General features: G+C 40.4%; 1 protein-coding gene across 1 annotated transcript in view; it reads left to right on the plus strand.

Annotated features, from left to right (window-relative positions):
- The window catches only part of fbxw8 (F-box and WD repeat domain containing 8), a 167,073-nt gene that overhangs the window by 16,210 nt on the left and 132,159 nt on the right, over positions 1–18,704 (plus strand). Inside the window, exon 4 of the mRNA XM_043715860.1 lies at positions 6,530–6,618. Coding sequence (XP_043571795.1) covers positions 6,530–6,618 — 89 coding nt within the window. The remainder of the gene's footprint in view (positions 1–6,529; positions 6,619–18,704) is intronic.

Below are 18,704 nucleotides of genomic sequence, written 5' to 3' on the forward strand. Positions count from 1 at the left end.
TAGTAGAGGGCCTGATACATATCAACAGATTACCAGTAATGGATTTATCTGACTTAGAATGATACCTCAGAACTGACATATTATCTAGATGCTATTTTTTCAAATAAAACTACAGGAGCACAAACAAATTGCTGGAGAAACTCAGCAGGTCTGGCAGCATCTGTAGAGAGAGAAAAAGAGTTAATTTCAAGTCCAATGGGTTAACCTTCTTCAGAACCGATTTGTAGCCAGGAAACAAGGTATATATGCTGGAGGTGAGGGGAAGGAGTAAACAATAGATGATGATGGTGCCCAGCGAAAGAGAGGTAACAGCAGTTGGACAGACAATGGAATGGGTAATGGTCAGCCTGGGAGAATCAATAACTGCTAATGGGGACCTGTGGTGTGGGGATGGGTAAAGGACATGGGACAAGGTGCTCAGGCACTAAGATTATTGAACTTGAGTTCTGAAAGCTCCAGGGTCCTCAAGCAGAAAATTAAATGCTGTTTTTCCAACTTGTGCTGATCTTTGCTGGGAAAAAAAGCAGCAGAATGCCTGAAACAGAGATGTTGGCCAGGAAACATGGTGGTAGTAGTAGAATTAAAAGTTGGGTATTTCATTTTTGCAGACAGACGACTGGAAGTATGGTTTTAGTGGTTTGTATAATCATAATTATTTTAAAAATATTTCCTTTCTTGTTATATTTAATTCTTCTTGTTAAATACTTTGCTTAAACAGTTCTGATTGTCAGTTTTGGATGGTCTTGGAGAATTCACTGGTGTGAACAACAGAAGGGAGCAGAACAAGTATATATTTTTGAACTGTTCTAATTCTTGGAAAATGCTGGATTAGTTTCAGAGGAAGTTTATTCATTTGATACCTGGAATGAGTAAATTCTGTTGTGAGAATGGTTTGGACAGACTGGGCACACTTTCACTGAAGTTTAAAAGAGTTAGGGGTGACTTGATTGCAATGTACAGGATCCTGAATAGTCTTAACAAGACGTATGTTGAAAGGATGTCTCCACTTTTCAGTCAGCCCAGAACTATGGGGAATAAAAATGGAAAAAAGTGTGGATGCTCTAAATCAGAAACAAAAACAGAAGTTGCTGGAAAAAGCTTAGCAGTTGGCAGCACCTGTGAAGAGAAATCAAAGTTAATGTTTCGGGCCCCAGTGACCCTTCCTCAATTGAAAGACAATGGAACATTTCGATGAATATATACTGATCAGGAAAGTAAAGTTGGTGTTGGTTCCTTTTGTTACCGTCCTTCATGTAGCTCACATTTGTGCTAGTGATAGCAACATGTATAGATTGCATTTGTCAGTATTGTCAAAATCTGCTCAAAGCCTTCCAAAAGGTTTGGAGCCAAAAAAAAACTCTTCTGTTTGAGCTGATCGACTTGGATAAGAAACTTGTAGGCAAGCCAGTACTCTTTTTCTTTGAAAATCGCAGAAGTATTGAAACGTTTTCTTTTTTATGATGAGAAAAAGAATTATAAGTTGTAAGAACATTTGAATGTGTCCTTTGTTTCTACTAATTGATGTGATTTAGGTTCGGTATGAATGGTGAGTGGATTCTGGATCAATGGTGCTGGAAGAGCACAGCAGTTCAGGCAGCATCGAGGAGCTTGGTTTACTTTGTGTGCATGAGATGTCAAACTTAGTTTATCTCAGTGGTTGGGGATAAAACTGAAATAATGACTGGGATGCGAGCATAAGAGGTATAGTTAGTAAGTTTGCAGATGACACCAAAATTGGAGGTGTAGTGGACAGCGAAGAGGGTTACCTCTGATTACAACAGGATCTTGATCAGATGGGCCAGAGGGCTGAGAAGTGGCAGATGGAGTTGAATTCAGATAAATGTGAGGTGCTGCATTTTGGGAAAGCAAATCTTAGCAGGACTTATACACTTAATGATAAGGTCCTAGGGAGTGTTGCTGAACAAAGAGACCATGGAGTGCAGGTTCATAGCTCCTTGAAAGTAAAGTCGCAGGTAGATAGGACAGTGAAGAAGGAGTTTGGTATGCTTTCCTTTATTGATCAGAGTATTGAATACAGGAGTTGGGAGGTCATGATTTTAGATTACATTAGATTTTAGATTACATTACAGTGTGGAAACAGGCCCTTCGGCCCAACAAGTCCACACCGACCCGCCGAAGCGTAACCCACCCATACCCCTACATGTTGTGGCTGTACAGCACATTGGTTAGGCTACTGTTGGAATATTGCGTGCAATTCTGGTTTCCATTCCTATCGGAAAGGTGTTCTGAAACTTGAAAGGGTTCAGAAAAGACTTACAAGGATGTTGCCAGGGTTGGAGGATTTGAGCTGTAGGGAGAGGCTGAATAGGCTGGGCCTGTTTTCCCAGAGCATCGGAGACTGAGGGGTGACCTTATTGAGATTTACAAAATCATGAGGGGCATGGATAGGATAAATAGACAAAGTCTTTTCCCTGGGGTTGGGGAGTCCAGAACTAGAGGACATAGGTTTAGGGCGAGAGGGGAAAGATGTAAAAGAGACCTAAGGAGCAACGTTTTCATGCAGAGGTTGGTACATGTATGGAATGACCTGCCAAAGGAAGTGTTGGAGGCTAGAACGATTGCAACATCTGGATGGGTATATGAATAGAAAGGATTTGGAGGGATATGGGCTGGGTTCTGGCAGGTGGGATTATATTGGGTTGGGATATCTGGTCGGCATGGATGGATTGGACCGAAGGGTCTGTTTCCATGTTGTACATTTCTATGACTCTCTGATAACCTATTGTTGCACAGTTCTGTACTTTGAAGTAAATTGTTATTACTGAAGATAAAAGGAATGAATATGATTGTTGCTTTTCCAATTACAGAGATATGTTTGAATAAAAATGTGTTGGGTCTGAGGAGTCAGGGAATTTTGCATCCCAGCAATTTCTGTTTTGTCTCTCTCTGGATCCCATTTAAAAAAAATTCAAAAATAAGGAACTGCCTATTTAAGACAGATAATGAAAGATGTTTTCTCACAGAAGGTTGTGAATCCTTGGAATTCTCTTCTTCAAAAGGTGCTGGAAGCAGAATCTGAATATTTTTAGCGGGGTGGGGGGGGGGGGGCGAGGGTTTAGTTTTTGATAAGCCAGGGAGTGAAAGGGTGAGATGGGAATATGAGTAATCCGAGCAGCCACCATTTTAGCGAATGATGGAACAGGCTCAAAAGACTGACTGAACTATTGTTGTTCTTAATTAATCACAAAAAGGCAGGCAATCTGCTCAATGTCCTTAGCCAACTCCACTATTGATTAGATTACTATTAGATTACTTACACTGTGGAAACAGGCCCTTCGGCCCAACAAGTCCACACCACCCCGTGTTGTTCTTAATTAATCACAAAAAGGCAGGCAATCTGCTCAATGTCCTTAGCCATTGATTAGATTACTATTAGATTACTTACACTGTGGAAACAGGCCCTTCGGCCCAACAAGTCCACACCACCCCGCCAAAGCGCAACCCACCCAGACCCCTACATTTACCCCTTACCTAACGATACGGGCAATTTAGCATGGCCAATTCACCTGACCTGCACATCTTTGGACTGTGGGAGGAAACCGGAGCACCCGGAGGAAACCCACGCAGACACGGGGAGAACGTGCAAACTCCACACAGTCAGTCGCCTGAGGCGGGAATTGAACCCGGGTCTCTGGCGCTGTGAGGCAGCAGTGCTAACCACTGTGCCACCGTGCCACCCAGGCATTAGAGTCTTGAAGTGGCCTGAATGATTTTCCCATACTTGTACAAGTATATTTTGTCAGGGTTCTATGAACCACAGGGAATTCTTGCTTGCCAATTACCCCAATGCACTGATATTACTACCTGGCTTCAGAAACTTGCAAATTAAAGTTTTGGAATGATAAAGAGGCTAAAAAATGCACTCAACTGCTTAATCTCCAAATCTTGGTCTCATGTTTAATAATACTTTTAAATCTTTTCCTCATCCTTGGATATCATTTCTATCTTTATCAGAGCTACCAGTATATTATAACTTCTCAAAAAGTTCAGCCTTCACCGCTCTTCCCTCTATTTGTAACTTATGTGGTATCCTTTTTGATTACGAAGTTGCATTCAACTGCCGCCTTACCAGTGGCATGTGTGACTGATCTGATTCTCCTTGAATTTTTATTGCCTTCCTCATAGCTGACTGTACCATTGCCTCTCTTTGACTGTCCACCTCTGGAGTGCATTTGTGATTTTACTCCCACCTGTCTGAGCAAATATTGCATTTCTTGAAATAGTTTCTGTTGTTATGCCAACCATAAATACCAAAGATTCCAAATCCTGACACATGCTGTTCATCATCAATGTGCTATCCTTTTGGAAATGTCATCTTCAAACTTAACTCAATATCTACATGTGCATTGATGAAATCTAACTCTTCAACTCTGCCATTCAAGCATTTTGTTGTACGCTCTGACAATTTGTCCAGCAGCAAATATTATGATCTAGCTGATGTTATTACTGGACAAGTCATATCTCAAACTGAAAACCTGGCTTGATAAATCGTTTTTTATTGTTTGGTTTGAACAAAGTAACTTCTTGCTGAAACATAAGCACACACTGCTACAGATTTTGCTTTAACAATAAAAGAGAAGTTTACTAACAATAAATGAAGGTAAGAGTATAAACCAAACTGTCTACCTAAAATGTAAATTTAAATATTTTTGAGAATACAGTAAAAATATAATTCTGTTAATCACAAAACAAATTTTTTGAAACTAAAAAGAAAAACAACAATCTTTGTATTGTACCTGAAACTTATGTTTGGCACGGTACCCAAATTCACCACTCATACAGTACTTACAACAGAGTCTCTGTCTCATAGAGCCTCAGTATTTAAGTGACAAGTAATGTATAGACTGGAACTATAGATAACATTTTTTTTCGGGAGCTTAACATTACTCGGCTTTAAGTAACACCTTCATGGTTTTATCTCAATACTTCCCGGTACTATTGTTAATTCTTTACTCTTAATCTAATTTCACTATACTCTTCCCTTCTGAGGAGAACTAGTTTATATAAACATTTTCATCAAAGTGCTGTACAAGACTACTTTAAACTCCAAAGTAAAATTAAAAAAAACTCTAAGCTATGTGTGTTACCCTTAAGCTTAAAAAAACTCTCCTGATTTTCTAAATTGGAACATGTTTATCCAATTCAGTGCTAAAAGCCTATTAATTCTAAAAATCTATTTAAAAAGAAATGACTGGCTACAGAAATACTTACAAACTAGTTAATAACTTCAGAGTCACAGGAAACCCAAATGTTACTAACTCAAAAGTAAAAAACTCAGATTTGTAATAAATGATATTAAATATAGTGTCTATAAATAAATCACAGTCTTCATCACATAAGACACATTTAGATAAAATCTTTCACAGCTCAATACTGGCAAATGTTTGTTGGCCATTTCCTTTGTGCCTGGATTATCACTGGTGACTTTATTTTGTCAATGATTCAAATAGTCTGTTAACTTTCTCTGATTTCTTTTGGCCCCACAAATTAATTTTAGGTAGCTCATTCTTATTCTCCAACCTCTCTCAAATCTCATTTCACTTTATCTGCAAAATTTCCATCTATTCTTTTAAATTTCAAAAATGTATCTAATTCATAAAGTTTCTTTATATACATAATCACTGAAGCAGTTATTCTGTACAATAGCATATGAAGAAACAAACTAACATTGGAGTTTAACTCTATCTAACAAGCAAACAAAAAGCATCTCTTACTTGTACAAGACAATATTTACATATATTTGAGGCAACGGGAGAGTCCGATAACTGAATGGACCCACGTTTAACTTCGGCAGCTTTCCCAACTGTGCCTTGGTGGCAGCTGCCCCTAGTGTTAGTGTGTCCCTCAGCAAGTAGTCCTAGACTTAGGAATATGCCAGTCTGCAACACTCAGTCTAGGTCAACTCCTTGATCTGGAAGACCAGCAGGTTTCGGGTAAACCAAAGAGCATCCTTCACTGGCCATATGCTCAAAATACACCAGACGTTTGACTCTGGAATAGTGTACAGATCTTTTTGTTCTCTCCATTGTCACCATCAGAGTTTGACTTTTTGGTCCGTTTTGCCATTAACTGCTAATGTTACTTTCAAAAGCATCTTTGATTTCATCTTCAAACTCCTCTAAATATTTCTGTAGCAGTTTTTCTTTCTCCCGGCCCAAGTTTCTTCCCAAGCAGTTCTGTGTCCTATTCTCTTTCTGTCCTGCAAAGTTTCCTAAGGCAGACTTGTATGTTAGTGACACTTGTAAATTGTCAACGTTGATCAAGTCAGTGCATAATTATTAACATTTGGCTGGTTGTTATACATTAGCACACTCAAACTCTATTTTATATTGTCTCTAGAAAGCTACAATAGTCTTCTGTGGAATACATTTGCACACCACTGGCAGCTTTATTTTGACAATTTTCACTAAATATCATGTCCAGGAATTGTTTTGTGAACATGATATTTGAATATGTTGCATTCAGAATGCTTTATTTGATGTTCTATCAGGTCTTTTATTTCCAACAGAACCGTATTGGAGCTGCAAGCCAGTTACAATATGATGAGGGAGGAATATTATGTGAGGCACACTCATGCAATGGATTGGTAGTTTCTGGGTAAGAAAACATTTAAAATATTTTAGTACTTGGTGATTTTTAACAATGTTGCAGAGCAATTAAATTCTTGATAAAGAATAATGTATATCTGGGAGTGACTGAAAGGCACAGTCTAATGGATGCATCAGATAACTGCATGAGTTTAAGAATATCTTGAATTGTAATTATTTGAAAGTGTTTTTATGAGGTCTATGCAGAGTTTAATGTGAATAATTTTATTCCGTTTTCAGTGAGGTTTATTCTTGCCGTGGATGCTGCTGCAAAGTGTATTCCTTGTATGTTGTCTGTTTTGAGTGTTGCATGACTCTTGAAATGTTTTGTTTTTCCAGCATGATGTGATTATGGAAATGGTGGGCATTAACTAGAGATTAATTTGAGTTCCTATTGCTTCTTAGAGTAGCTTACTGAAACTGCAGGTTTGAGTTTGCAATACATGTTTGTAATTTGTATTTTTGTAAATGAGCGTTTCAAAATGCATAAAGATTCAGTTCTAGTTTTCTCCTGTGCCCCATGGCTATCTGAAATGTACCACTTGGGATGTCCCAAAGTACTTTACAACCAACTTTTGAAATGTAGTGACTGTTATAATGTAGGCAACACAGCACCAATTTGTGACTAGCAGTAATACCTCCAAACAGTAATATTAAAATGATGAGATCTGTTCTTTGTTATACTGTTTGAGGGATAAATGTTGCCAAGGACACTGGGGACATTTTCATGCCCTTCTTCAAAATACTGTCATAAAATCTTTTAGATCCATCTGTGAGACAGATAATCCAGAAGATGACCTCGTGATGATGTAACATGCTTTCAGTATTGCAGTGAACTACCAAGTGCTTAAGCCTCTGGAATTTGAGCCCATGACCTTCTGACTCATAGGCAAGTGGGCTATTTTTTAAGCCATAAGTAACACATTGACATTTTGGTCCTAAGTATATTTAAAGTAGTGTGAATTGCAGGATATGAGCTTTTCTCTGATTAGCTACATATTAACAAATTGGCTCTTAGTATTTCACCAGGATTGATGTGAAGCTACCAAGTACAGATACACGTTATTTATGTAATGAGGGATTGAAATTAGTTAACTGGTGGCTCAGTAGTTAGCAATGCTGCCTCGATTCGATTCCAGCCTTGGGTGACTGTCTGTGTGGAGTTTGCACGTTCACCTTGCATTTGCGTGGGTTTCTTTCTGTTTAATCCCTCAGTAAAAATGTGCAGGTTAGGTGGATCGGCCAAGCTAAATTCCATGTTATTCGGGGTTATGCAGGCTAGGTGGGTCAGCCATGGTAGTTAACGTGAAGGATCGCTGGACCCAAAACATTAACTCTGATTTCTCTCCAGATATGTGTGTCATATTGATGGAGAGTCCCTAAAGCGTAAACAGAATTAGGCTGCAAAACATGGCACAAAATTTTGAGTTACTGTCGATTATTCCCCCTTTTGCTCTGCATTACAGTATTTAAGTCAGGGTTTCATTATGGAGTATTATCTAAAAGCTCAAGGTCGTATTGTCTGGCATAATTCATGATACACACTACTGAATGGCTATCTAAGACTTTTTTGATGGAGCCACATTAGAAATTATCCCTACATAAGAACTAGGAGCAGGAGTAGGCCACCTGGCCCTTTGAGGCACCATTCAATAAGGGTATGGCTGATCTATTCGTGGTCTCAGCTCCATTTACCCTCCCGTATACAATACCCTTAATTCCTTTACTATTTTTAAAAAGTATCGATCTTAGCTTTAAGAACATTCAACTACATCACCTTCTGGGTGAAGAAGTTCCTTCTCAATTCAGTTCTAAATGAGCTGCTTCTAATTTTGAGGCTATGCCCTCTTCTCCAAGTTTCACCCACCAGTGGAAACATCCTCTCTACTTCTATTTTATCTATTCCTTTCGTAATTTTATGTGTTTCTATAAAATTCCCCCTCATTCTTCTAAATTCCAATGAATATAATTCCAGTCTACTCAGTGTCTCCTCATACACCAACCCCCCTCAACTCTGGAACCAATCTGATGAACTTCCTCTGCACCCCTTGTAGTGCCAGTATATCCTTTCTCAAGTAAGGAGACCAAAACTGCATGCAGTATTCCAGGTGTAGCCTCACCAACACTCCATACAGCTACAACATGACCTTTCTGCTTTTAAACTCAATCCCTTGTGATGATGCTGCTCCTTGGCTTTTTCTTTCAGAGAGGTCATAAAAGCAGCGATTCTGAAAAGTCTAGATCTGAAAGGTTTTAGGGCCAGTTTGATTATAGCTAACAGATGCTGCCTCAGGAAAAATTTCTTTCAAGTTTAAAAAAAACACTTGTATGACAAATGGGAAGTGGCCGGTTTTTCTTTGGTTTGGTCTTTTAGCAGTCTGGCTGTTCACTGAAAGCAAGCAGTCAGTTTGAGGCTACTGGTCCAAGAAACAGCTATTTGGAAGAAGGTCTTTCATGCTGAATCCCTCCACCATCTCTCTTGTGTAATACCTATGTTTCATTTTACCTTATTTTGCCAAGGGCTGTTTATGGGGAATGTTGCAAGTATTTGGAACCGCACCATTAAATTGGGTTTTCGGATAGCTTAAGTTATTCTATATTCTGTTTCTTTTGTTTGTGTTTCATTGGTAATCCTGTAAATTCTGTTTTGTTTGAAAATAAGTGGCTTAACCAGCTGTGTCACTCCTGGAATATCCAATTTATACCTGCTTGAATCAACTGGCGAAGTTAGGCTCTGGGCTACTTTCTTGAAATGTTTTGAGGGAGTCTGGTCTGGTCCATAACAGATTGGGGTTTGTTCTATTCTTCCGATTTTGGAATTAGGATTGCAGGGCTCGAAGGCAGCAAGTAGTAGGTGTTAGTGTCTTTTGTATCTGGTGTTGATTTTGGTTGGTTTACTTAGAACATAGAACAATACACAGCAGAATAGGCCCTTAGGCCCTTGATGTTGCGCCGACCTGTAAACTAACCTAAGCCCATCCCCCTACGCTATCTCATCATCATCCATGTGCTTATCCAAGGATTGTTTAGATCTTCCTAATGTTGCTGAGTTAACTACATTGGCAGGCAGGCCATTCCACGCCCTTGCCACTCTCTGAGTAAAGAACCTGCCTTAAATCTATCACTCCTCAATTTGTACCTATGCCCTATCGTACAAGCTGATGTCATCATCCTAGGAAAAAAGGTTTTCACTGTCCACCTTATCCTCTGATCATCTTGTATGTCACTATCAAATCCCCTCTTAGCCTTCTTCTTTCCAATGAGAACAGACCCACGTGTCTCAGCCTTTCTTCATAAAACCTTCCCTCCAGACCAGGCAACATCCTGGTAAATCTCCTTCTCACCTTTTCCAATGCTTCCACATCCTTCCTGTAATGGGGCGACCACAACTGTGCACAATATTCCAAGTACAGCCGCACTAGCATTTTGTTTATTTGCAGTATGGCATCACAGCTCTGGAACTCAATCCCTCTAACAATAAAACATAACACAGCGTATGCCTTCTTATCAGCACTTCTCAACCTGGGTGGCAACTTTCAGGGATCTATGTACATGGACTTCAAGATCACTCTCCATACTACCAAGAATCTTCCCATTGACCCAGTATTCTGCCTTCCTGTTGTCCTTCCCAAAGTGATTCACGTCATATTTATTTGCAATGAATTCCATTTGCCACCTCTCGGCCCAATTCTGCAGTTTATCCAAGTTCCCCTGCAACCTGCAACATTCTTCCACACTGTCCACTACTCCACCGACTTTAGTGTCATCTGCAAACTTATCAACCCATCCACCTATGCCTGCGTCTAAGTCATTTATAAAAATGGCAACAGCAGTGGTCCCAAAACCAATCCTTGCGGCACACCACTAGTAGCCGGACTCCAGGCTGAATATTTTCTATCAACCACCACTAGCTGCCTTCTTACAGAAAGCCAGTTTCTAATCACCCTCAATCCCATGCCTCTGCATTTTCTTCAACAGCCTACCATGTGGAACTTTATCAATGGTCTTACTGAAGTCCATGTACACCACGTCAATTGCCCTACCCTCATCCATATGCTTAGTCTCCTTCTCAAAGAAACTCAGGTTTGTAAGACATGGTCTGCTCTTGAAGAAACAGTGTTGACTATCTGCAATCAAATTGTTGCTTGCTAGATGATTATAAATCCTATCTCTCATAATCCTTTCCAAAACGTTTCCTACAACAGACGTAGGGCTCACTGGTCTATCATTACCTGGATCATCTCTACTGCCCTCCTTGAACAAGGGCTCAAAATTTGCAATCCTCCAGTCCTCTGGTACTAAACCTGTAGGCAATAAAGACTCAAAGATCAAAGCCAAAGACTCCAACGCCACCTCCCTAGCTTCCCAGAGAATCCTCGGATAAATCCTATTTGGCCCACGGCACTTGTCTACTTTCTCTTCTTCTAGAATTGATAACCCCTCTTCCTTACTAACCTCGATCCTTTCTAGTCTAAAATCTCATATCTCATACTTCTACTCTACAATATTCTCCTTTTCATGAGTGAAAACAGATGAGAAACATTCGTTTAGCATCTCTCTGATCTCCACAGAGTCCACACACAACTTCGCACCTTTTGTCTTTGACTGGCCCTATTCCTACCCTAGTTATCCCTTTATTCCTCACATACCTATGGAATGCTTTAGGGTTCTCCTTTATTCTACCTGCTAAAGACTGCTGATCTCTCTTGGCTCTTCTTAACTCCCTCTCTTTAAATCCTTCCTAGCTAATCTGTAACTCTCCAGCGCCTGATCTGAACCATCTTGTCTCATCGTCACATAAGCCTCCTTCTTCCATTTAACAAGAAATGCAATTTCTGTAGTAATTTCTGTAGTTCCCTTACTTATCACTTCCTACCTGCCTGATCGGGACATACCTATCAAGGACACTCAATATCTGCTCCTAAAACCAGCTCCATATTTCGATTTTCCCCATCCCCTGCATTTTGCTACCCCATTCTGTGCATTATAATTGCCCTTCCCCTTCCATCACTAATCTAAACCGAACCAAATTATGGTCACTTTCTGCAAAGTGCTCACCTACCACTAAATCAAACACCTGGCCTGGTTCATTGCCAAGCACCAGATCCAGTGTGGCCTCCTCTCTTGTCGGTCTTTCTACATACTGTGTCAGGAAACCCTTCTGCACACATTGGACAAAGACTGATCCATCTGACGTACTACAGTTATAACATCTCCAGTCAATGTTGAGGAAGTTAAAGTCTTCCATAATGACAACTTGTTCCTTTCACTCCTACCCAGAATTGTTTTGCCGACACTCTCCTCCACAGCCCTGGAACTCTGTGGAGACCTATAAAAAAAACTCCCAGCAGCGTGACCTCTCCTCTCCTGTTTCTAACCTCAGCCCACACTACCTCAGTAGACAAGTCCTCGTCAAAAGTTCTTTGAGCCACTATTATACTATCCTTGACTAACAAGGCCACACCTAACCTTCTTTGTTCTTAATGAAAGATATAAACCCTGGAACCTGCAACATCCATTCCTGACCCTGTTCTATCCATGTCTCCGAAATGGCCACAATGTCGAAGCCCAGGTACCCACCCATGCTGCAAGCTCACCTACATTTGATGAGAAGGATGTAGAAGTCTTTTTCCACCTCGTTTGAAAAGATGGCTAAACAAATGCAGTGGCCAGTGACCATGTGGGTTTTGTTGATCCAAACAAAACTTCTACGTTGAGCTAGTGGGGTATTTGCCTCATGATCAAAGGAGGTATCTGGGGCATATGAGGATGTACGAGAAGCCTACAGACAACATTTCAGGAATCTAAGAAGGGACCCTGGTCAAACCTACATTGAGTATGAAAGGATCAAACAAAATAATTTTCATAGGTGGATAAATGCATTAAAAATAGAGCAAACGTATGACAATAGACAATAGGTGCAGGAGTAGGCCATTCTGCCCTTCGAGCCTGCACCACCATTCAATATGATTATGGCTGATCATGACACTCTTGGAGAGAGAATTATTTTGAAGGGGTTCAAAAATTCACTTCCTGAAGTACTATCCTTGACTAACAAGGCCACACCTCACCTTCTTTGTTCTTAATGAAAGATATAAACCCTGGAACCTGCAACATCCATTCCTGGCCCTGTTCTATCCATGTCTCCGAAATGGCCACAATGTCGAAGCCCAGGTACCCACCCATGCTGCAAGCTCACCTACATTTGATGAGAAGGATGTAGAAGTCTTTTTCCACCTTGTTTGAAAAGATGGCTAAACAAATGCAGTGGCCAGTGACCATGTGGGTTTTGTTGATCCAAACAAAACTTCTACGTCGAGCTAGTGGGGTATTTGCCTCATGATCAAAGGAGGTATCTGGGGCATATGAGGATGTACGAGAAGCCTACAGACAACATTTCAGGAATCTAAGAAGGGACCCTGGTCAAACCTACATTGAGTATGAAAGGATCAAACAAAATAATTTTCATAGGTGGATAAATGCATTAAAAATAGAGCAAACGTATGACAATAGACAATAGGTGCAGGAGTAGGCCATTCTGCCCTTCGAGCCTGCACCACCATTCAATATGATTATGGCTGATCATGACACTCTTGGAGAGAGAATTATTTTGAAGGGGTTCAAAAATTCACTTCCTGAAGTACCGAGAACGAATGTAGAAGAGCAGAGAGTTAAAACGGCAAGGTTAGCAAATGAAATGACTGATGATTCAGTTGCTCCATAAGTCAAAGTTTTGCTCTCAAAATCATTTTCAATTTGTGAGGGATAGACATTAGGGAAAAGAGAAAGCCTCATGTACAAAGGGAAATTTGACCTCGGTGAAGATCATAAGGGTAACTTACCACAGGGTAAGAAGAAAACCCTTGAAGCGGAAAGAGAAGTTAAAAAAGCTCCAGTGTTTGCACTGCACTAAAGTAGGCCACATGAAATCACAGTGTTGGTGTGTTAGGAGAAGCACTATGAAGCGAGATGTAAGAAACCAGGATAAGCCAGTGACTTTTGTTGGAATGGTAATGGAAAGTACAGTGGAGGCTGAAAAGCTACACTACAGTATACAACTTTGTTAGAGGTTGATTAAAGAAAATTTGCCAGATCATCTTAAACAATATAACTGCGTAGGTAAAGTTTACTCGCATAGGTCAAGTGCAGGTAAAGAGGTTACAATATTAAGAGATACAAGATCATCTCAATCTGTAATATTGAAAGTTGAGATATGTGCTTCTGAAAGACTATTGCCAGAAAAAAATGCTAGTAACAGGAATTCACGGTGAGACAAGAAGTGCTCGATTATGTAGCGTGAGGTTAGAGTGTCCAAAGAAGAGTGGAGAAATTGTTGTAGGAGTACCGGACAAACTCTTAGCTCCAGGAATAGTTTGTCCTTGCTAACAATATAGCTGGTTCACAGGTAGGAGTGCTGCCTACTGTGGTGGAAAAGCCAGTGGAAATTCAGACAACTGAACTATTGCAGGACACATATGCTGGGATTTTTCTGGACTGTGTGGTAGCAAGGTCAGGAAGTCACCAGTTGAAATGGGAGAGATCAAAGAGTACAGATAAGAAAGTTGAAGTGGATTTAGCAGAGACCCTGTTTGATCAAATGGTTGATACAAATAGGAGCAGATAGATGACACAGCAAACATCTTTAGCTCAGATAAATTAACTGAGTTGCGGCAGAAAGATGAAAATTTAAAGCAATTTATCAAAACCATACACACAAAAAAAATAAGAAATTAACATTCAAGGATACAATCTTAAAAATGATGTCTTAATGTGGAAATGGACACCATCACATATTCAGGCAGATGACAAATGGGCAGATGTTCATCAAGTTGTGGGTTATAGAAAGGAGGTGTTGCAGATTGCGCAATAACTACCATTAGAGAATTATTTAGGTGTGAGAAAAACTCAAGCTAAAATACAAAAACATTTTTATTGGCCTGGACTGCATAAGGATGTAGTTGGATTTTGATAGACTTGTCATACATGTCAGGTATTTGGAAAACCACAGGCAGTAATAAAACTGGCAACTTAATACTTATTCCTGCATTTGAGGAACCTTTTGCAAGAGTCTTAACTGATTGCGTAGGACTCCTACCTAAAACAAAAAGTGGGAATCAGTATTTGTTAACAATAATGGATGTGTCTGCTAGATCTTCCGAGGCAGTTCCATTACGCAGTATCACAGCTAAAAGGATTGTAGGGGAATTACTCAAATTTATCACTAGATACAGACTACCCACAAAGATACAATCAGATTAAGGGTCAAACTTTACATAAAAATGATTCAAGGAAGCTATGGACACTTAGGAATAAAATAATTCAAATCTATTGCATACCATCCAGTGTCACAGAGAGCACTAGAACGGTGGCATCAGACATTAAAGACCATATTGAGGGCTTATAATCAAGACTGAGGAGAAAGTGAGGACTGCAGATGCTGGAGATCAGAGCTGAAAATGTTTTGCTGGAAAAGCGCAGCAGGTCAGGCAGCATCCAAGGAACAGGAGAATCGACGTTTCGGGCATAAGCCCTTCTTCAGGACAACCAGTACCTACAACAAATCCGAAGCCTCCAGCAACAGACCTCCCTCCGGATCCTTCGCCCATTCCTGAAGAAGGGCTTATGTCCGAAACGTCGATTCTCCTGCTCCTTGGATGCTGCCTGACCTGCTGCGCTTTTCCACCAACACATTTTCAGCTTATAATCAAGACTATCCAGATGATTAGGATAAGGTAATCCATTTGTACTTTTTGTGATCAGAGATGCACCAAATGAATTGTTCAAATTCAGAGCATTTGAATTAGTTTTTGAGCATGAAGTGAAAGGACCGTTAAAATTGATTAAGGTGTAGTTGAGAAGTCAAAATTCAGAGACCACGTATTTGGACTATATGTCAACTTTTTGGGAACGTTTAGATAGAGCGGGGGAGTTGGCTAGATAAAAGTATCACAGCAATACAATGAAACAGGAAGCAAACAAAAAAATCAAAAACTCACAATTTTGCTATTGGGGATAAGGTATTGGTGTTACTTCAGCGACAGGTGAACCTTTTAAAAGCATGGTGTAGTGGACCTCATCAATTTGAAAGGAAATTGAGTGAGGTGAACTATTTGATAAGGACTCCAGACAGAATGAAATCTGAGTGTGTCATGTGAATATGGTCAAAAGGTGTTTTCACAGGGAAGGAAAGCCAAAGGAGACCATGTTATTGGTTGCAACACAGGGGGAAGAACCAAGTTCAGAGGATTCTGAATTGGACATTGTCCAATTTAATTTGAGGAATGAGAAAGTTGTCAAAAATTGGGATAAATTATTGAGTTACCTTCCAGAGGAAAATCAAATTGTCCGGATAGAATTATTACTATCGCATGGGAGATATATGGAAATAAGCTGGGATGTACTAACCTAATTATGCATGATGGAGATAGAGGAGATACTGTTCCAATTAAGCAACATCCTTATCAGCATAACCCTCTAAAGTTGGCACAGGTTCAAAAGGAGGTTGAATGCTTGCTCCAAGATGACATAATCGAATCCGTTACAGTGACTGGAGTTCACTCATAGTAATGGTGCCAAAAGCAGATGGTACCCAACAGTATGGAGCATTGCAAAGTCAATGCAGTTACAAAGACTGATGCATTTCTGATTCCGCATTTGGAAGGTGGTGTTGTAAAGGTGGGACAAACAACTTCTGTTTCTGAGTTGGGCTACCTCAGAGGATACTGGCAGAGTGGTTAGCACTGCTGCCTCACAGCACCAGAGATCCAAGTTTGATTCCAGCCTTAGATGACTGTCTGTGTGGAGCTTGCACATTCTCCTCGTGTCTGTGTGGGTTTCCTCTGGGTGTTCCGGTTTCCTCCCACAATCCAAAGATGTGCAAGTTAGGTGATTGGCCATGCTAAATTGCCCATAGTATTCAGGGCTGTGCCAGTTAGGTGCATTTGTCAGGGGTAAATGTAGAGTGATGGGGGAATGGGTCTGGTTGGATATTCTTCAGTGGATATTCTTCGGTGGGTCAGTGTGTACAGGTTGGGCCAATGTCCTGTTTCCACACTGTAGGGATTCTATGATGAAAACTGATAACTTAATGTTAAAAATAAAAAGGGAGGACAGCAAAGCATTGATGTTGCTGTCCTTCCATCAAAAAACAATAATTGTGCTACATAAAAACATCTTTTTATCTTGTTGTGGTTCTGCATGAAAAGTGAATGTGAGAAACAATGCTCACACACTTCAATAATTTCAGTCCAAGACAAGATCTGAATCAGTAGTGTCATTTATTTTACACTTGCAAGTGGGTGTGATGTCCACAAGGCAGGGACAAAAACACAGAGTTCAACAAATACTCAATATTTATATAATTTGGTTCCTACATTTTTTTTCTTATTTCATTGTTTTCCGCCCCCCCCCTTCCATTTTCCAAACCATGATTCAAGCCATCCCGTGAGAGATGTGTCTACTCCTGAATTCTCAGCCAGTTCCTTTGCTAAGGTAGTCAATCCCCTTAAGGCCCTAGTAATTGAACCATCAGGTGCAGTGTTATTAGGAATAAAGGTACAACAGCTTCCTCCTAACATCACACACACCCCCTTTTTCTGCTAAAATCATATCAAGGGCTATTCTGTTTTCCCATGCCATCCTACTTGTCGCATCAAGCTTTCTGATATTCCTTTAACCGCATCTCTTGTATAATTTATAAATCGCTGTTGATTATAGAAAATGTAATTTATCCAATCTACATTTTTATTAATTGTTACCCACCAAAAGAGAGCTGACTCAAAGCCTGCTGCAATCTGGCTACGAGCCTTGAATTCATCAGGTACTCCCCTAGGGACTCCTACCGAATCGAGATAAATCCTGTCATCGAAAGAAGTGTCTAACAGTAATCTCTTGCCCCTTCCCTTTTTCCCTACTATCTTTTCCTTCTCAAATGCCAGGATTAATGGAATTGCCAATTGTACAATTGCACATATCCCTCTCCAATCCGGAGGTAGCGTGGGTCTCAATATTTTGCCTCCACAGTACCACCACAGATCCGCTCGGGGAACCTTTAGTGCTGAGTAGTTCCCTCCCTTCCTCGTTTCGGTATCATTCTTAATCTCTGTACATAATTTCAGCTTCCCCCAAATCTCTCGACCGACTTGTACCTCGTCTACGCACACACGACATGTGATTTCCAACTGCGGCGGAAAATGTGGGGGGGACTTTTGCATCTTTCTTCTCCAAGGGAGGGAACATCCGAGATAGGGAGGTACAATTCCAATCATTCCATGCAGTCTCATCCTGGTACAGGGCTATCATACATTTCATGCTCTTCCTGTCTCGTTTCCACCCGAGCGGAAAGGGAACCACCTGGGCCACTGGCCTACCGGAGGCACATGCATAGCAATTGCTTTTGTTCAGACTTTTTACAGTATACTTTACCCATTCAACCCAGGCATTTGCATCCCCGTACCCAGTTTCTATTTCGATGGTCTGTTTCAAGTCCTTTATCGCAATACTTTTTACTACTTTAGGATCATTGGGAGGGATGAAAGGTTGTATCTTATTATCCAGTAATTCCGCCCATTTTCCCTGTCCTATGCTAATTCGAAAACAACAGCCCAAGAAATCATTCCCATTTGCTTTCATTTCGATCCCAAATGTTTCATTCAATTGTTTCTCATAGGTGCCCCCCCCTCCCAGAATTGCTTCGTGCCATGTGGTTTTCCTTATTGTTAGGTATATTGGGTTACACTTTTTATCGGGACAATCGCGAGCTCGTCGGAAGGGGGCCCGGTGTACTGTGACGAGACCATTATACCAAGTACCATCCCATAGGACTTAAGATGTGTCTCAAAGCTGCGGTACTGTCCCTGATTATCTACATCCCCACAATTTACTAAGCTGCATGCATCAGCATCTATTACTTGTGGATTATCAGACTCAGGAACTGTTAATAATACATATGAAAACGATATTTGACCAAATCCCAATACTAAGAGGGCTAGCATCATAACTCTAAGCATTCCCAGTATTCTAAGCATTATGCTGAAGCACAAAAAGACTTAATATACAATCTTACAGAAATAATCCCGCGCTCGCGTCGCCACTGTA

The sequence above is a fragment of the Chiloscyllium plagiosum genome, chromosome 25 (assembly GCF_004010195.1).
Source record: "Chiloscyllium plagiosum isolate BGI_BamShark_2017 chromosome 25, ASM401019v2, whole genome shotgun sequence".
NCBI classification, from domain to species: domain Eukaryota; kingdom Metazoa; phylum Chordata; class Chondrichthyes; order Orectolobiformes; family Hemiscylliidae; genus Chiloscyllium; species Chiloscyllium plagiosum.